This window comes from Aspergillus affinis (assembly GCF_023601865.1).
Source record: "Aspergillus affinis strain CMG 70 chromosome Unknown NODE_269_length_12155_cov_87_386819, whole genome shotgun sequence".
Taxonomy (NCBI): Eukaryota; Fungi; Ascomycota; class Eurotiomycetes; order Eurotiales; family Aspergillaceae; genus Aspergillus; species Aspergillus affinis.
In genome coordinates, this window is record NW_026516050.1 from 1 (window position 1) to 4,315 (window position 4,315).

The following is a 4,315-nucleotide window of genomic DNA, read 5'->3' on the forward strand; positions in this document are numbered from 1 at the left end:
TATCAATGTCCTAAAAAGTGCCATTCTATATGGGATACGGGAGGTGGCCGCTCGCCTGTGGTGGCCACTCGCTTGTGAAATACGTTAACTGTACGATCTGATGTCCGCAGATCCTGACCCGGTTGAAACCCCTATGACGACAGAGATGCATGAGATGGTGAAGCTTATCGGCTCGATCGGGGAGAGTGAGGCCCGGACGGTTTTTGTGCTGGTTGAAGATTCTCTCTGGCGCCAAATATTTATCATTAACATGTGGACTATTTCATGAGGGCGGTTTACCCAGTGGTGGAGTGGTTATTATTGGCTATAGTTATCGGCGTGCCTGATGAAGCAGCTGCAGGCTATGGATGGGGATATGCTGATGTTTTATGTTGATGATTGGTAAATGAAACTCGCTGGGGTCTGGGGAATTATTCTACTTTGCATTGTATTTACGTGTCTATCTTCTTCCTGTTTTTCTTCCTGAGCGGATGGGAAGCCCTGTTCTCTATACCCTGTGGTCGTATATACTTGAGGAACCGTCGTCATACTCTCAAACACGACTCGGCGGAAAACACGGGTTGGGTTTATTCAAGATCGACAACGACAGTGCGTTGCACCGAGTCGGGCAAAGGACGGACTTAGTAGGCAACAAGTACATGCCCATACCGATTGGGCAGATGAGCTGACGGCCAAGACATTGCGAGCTTGAGATTTTCTTTTCTCTTCTATTATCCTTTCAACATAAGCAGCGAATCTATGAATTCTAGCTTCTGATGGAACCTATATACTACGCAGTGGAATGAGGTATTCAAAATTTGACCTGCCAAGCCCTATCCCGTAGCTTGTACGGAGTGTACTCCGTATATATACATTGGAAAAGAATGACACGAGACTTTAGCGTCGGAGACCCATCATCATAAAAGCGAATGATTTTTCCTTCAACATTCTTGGTTAGATGCGATGGTTATTATTGTTGTTAAGTGTTAACTGATTAATTTTGTAAACATGCGGTGAACGAGTCATATTTGTTTTGGGTTAACCCTAAGGATTGGAATGTTTCACTGTGGAAGTTTGTATTTGAGACCTTGACATCCATTCCTAGGACCAGCGAAAAGAACAAGAATGTGATCGGGGTTATTTATCATAATATTGATGTGGCATCTTCAGCGTAATCCGATACCATTCAGTCTGGACCATCGAGTCTGGCCCTGGAAAGGCCACGCAGAAGCCCTAGTTTACGGAGTAGGAGTACGACTGGATAACCCACAGGCCACGTCGGTCGGCAATAGGGGATGGATGATGAAATGGCAGGAGACATCACTGACAGTCGCAAAATTGGGCGTTCTGGCTGGTTTAATGAGAGATGGTTCGCCGGTAATTGATGTCTCGCTGTCATTTGGTTAGTCGCTGAACTAGACTGATGTCGCTAAGATAGCGTGGGCATAGTTCTGGACGAGTGACGACTGAGCGCCAGGCTGCTACGGAATGAGCAACCGAGGCTCTTCTACGGAGGAAGTACGGAGTAAGAGAGATAGGAACTACGTACTCCGTGGATATCCGTAGATGGTTACAGACGACCTTTTGCCATGTACGTTAGCTTGTTAGTGTTAGCCTGTTAGATCGTGAGTCAACCCCGTACTAGCTAACCCTCACGGTCGGACAAACCGAGTCAACGCCGTGGTCAAGCACTTGCGCTAGCCAGGCACAGGTGAATCCGTAGCGGGGTTCACTGCAGGGTTAGCCAGGAACCAGGATGCAATAAAATGAAATCGACTTTGTACGCCGTGGTGTCTGTATAACTAACTAATATAAGTTATTAGGGTGAAATTACATCACCCAATTCTGGACGCTGGGAATTGACCAGGCCGGGACCTTCGCCGCACCGGAGACTAAGGCGATGGGTAATTTCCCGAAGCAGACGATGGCTTGCGAGTTGGCGAGTTGGGAGATGCTCGGATGATGGCCGCAAAGGTCATGTGAGGGCCGTGTCCTCCGCAAGTGCCGGGATTCCGATGATTTCCTCAAGGAGGTATTACGGAGTCGAGTCGATATCCGGCGGGGGGCATTATTGACCGTGTCTTAGAGTGGGTGGATGTGCCATTTTCAATGCGATTCAAATGACTGGGTCGGGGGTTATTGGCGCGCCATGTGTTCAAGGCCATGTGGTGTCTACTTTTTTTGTCTGATCCGGTCAGATCCAACTGTCGGATGTGGGCGGGACAAAGAAAATTCAATCACTTCCAGAGAACAACCAGCAAAAGTATGGAGGTCAACCGTGGATGGTCGACCGGCCCCTTGGAACCAGGATGAATGTAAGAGTGGGCGAGGAATCTTTGGCTAACTAAAGGAATCTCAAGCTTCGAGTTGGCTGACATAAGCACCCGAGGGGGGTTCATGGGGCGGAGGTACCGAACGTACCTTAAAATAGGCACACAATGGAATTAATTAATTAACGACGGTGATTTGATTTTGCAGTGTGCAGAAATGCAGAAATGCAGCGAAAAGTTACAGTAGGAAGAACCGATCGACCCAAGATCTTCGACCAAAGTTACATAGTACGACAGAGTGGAGGAGACGGTGACAGCCCGTAGGCCCAAGAAAGTCACAGCCCCGACGGTCAGGCGTGCCGATGTGCAGATTCCAGCCTGGGCTGTCTCACTGTGGTCGGTCTCATTGGCAGTGTCCGGGCTCACTAGCGTGTCTTAGCGCCGGACTAGTGCAAGCCCGCCTCCTTTGGTGTTTGGCGCTTTTTTGGAGTATTTGAGAATTTGCGCCGCTTAGCGCCCGTTCGCTGCCGGCTCGCGCTGATTTTCCTGCCTGCCCTTCCCTTTCTTAGTCCCTTGACTCCTCTCCACGGGATTATCACTCAATCTTCCTCTTCCACTCTCGCTTTGCCATCATCCACTTTCACCTCCTTACACACACTCGTTTCCCATCCATCGTGCAGCCTCCTGGTCTGACAAGTCTTTCCCGACTGCCTCCTTTTAATCAACCTAGGTGTCATCCATCTTCGCCTTGGTCATTCGTTAAATCTCACTCAACCCCCCCTTTTGATTACGGTCGTTCCTCATTCGGTCGCTTCCTGACCTTCGAAATCCATCTTACGTCGATAATATAATCCATCCGAGTATCTTCGATCTCACCTCAGGTCGCCCATCATGCGAGCCGCTCGTTTCTCTTTCCTCGTTTACTCCCTCTCCCTGCTGGCCGTGGTCGCCGGCCAGAGCACCGCCGTCACTAATGGCAACGTTGGCGGAGGAAATGCCATCACCTCGGGAAACGCCGCTCCCACCACCGCCGATGCAGCAGCCACCACGTCGGTCCCTTCTGCTGAGACGACGGTAGCCGAGAGCACTTCGTCCACCAAAGACACCAAGCCTACGGAGGCTAAGACGTCGTCTACCACCTCGGAGGAGCCGGCGAAGGAGACCTCGACTTCCACAACCGAAGCCCCTGCCGCCAAAACCACGGCCGAGAACACCAAGCAGACGACAGCGCCCAAGACCACCAAGGCCGGCGAGACCACGGAAGCCACCCCGACGACCACCGCTGCCGAGACCACCAACACCGGCACCGGCACCGGCACCAGCACCTCGGAATCCAGCGCGACCCCCGTGGTGAAGACGATCACCACCATGCACACCATCAGCGGCACCCCCGTCGAAACCACGATGACCACTACATCCGCCGCCAAGAACTCTGCCGCCGATTCTACCGAGTCTCCCGGTCTGAACGGATCCTCCGAGGGCTCCAAGAGCTCGGGTCTCTCAAAGGGCCAGAAGAACATCATCATCGGTGTCGTGGTGGGTGTGGGTGGTGCCATCCTGATCGGAGCCCTGGGTGTGGTCGCCTGGAGAATCCGAGCCCGCAAGCAGAACGCCCGCGACAACGACGAGGCCGCTGATCTCATGAGCGGTACCGCCGTCGGTGCCGGCGCTCGTGAGAAGGCCCCCAGCCCCGGAGCTGGCGGCACGCCCTTCAAGAGCACGCTCGACCAATATCACAACCCCGGACCGGTCAACGCCGCTTCGAACTTCTAAGCTAGCCGTCTCCCCCTCGTTCTCGATTGTCTTTTTGAGGGCATGTATTTTATTCTTTTCTCATTCACATTCCCATCTGGTATGTGAATTGAACACAAACGGTATATGACGGACTGGCGTGGTTAGATTGTCACCAGTTCCAAGTGTCCAGTTTGTACGATATTTACGCAGTTATTTTATCGGCGCTTTAGGATGAGGAAATCATCGGGTTGTGTTTTTTGCGTTGTGTTTTTGATACGCCGTATGTCTGCCTCGTGCAGCATCCGTTTTCTTTCCTTGTCGTCTCTATAGAA

At 51.7% G+C, this 4,315-nt stretch overlaps 1 protein-coding gene across 1 annotated transcript; it reads left to right on the forward strand.

Moving 5' to 3' along the window:
• Positions 1-3,140: 3,140 nt before the first annotated feature.
• Positions 3,141-4,022, forward strand: midA (putative cell wall protein; the record flags this gene model as incomplete). Its single annotated transcript, XM_053095545.1, has 1 exon — positions 3,141-4,022. The coding sequence occupies one exon, from the start codon at positions 3,141-3,143 to the stop codon at positions 4,020-4,022; it is 882 nt and encodes a 293-aa protein (XP_052949796.1).
• Between the last annotated feature and the right edge of the window lie 293 nt (positions 4,023-4,315).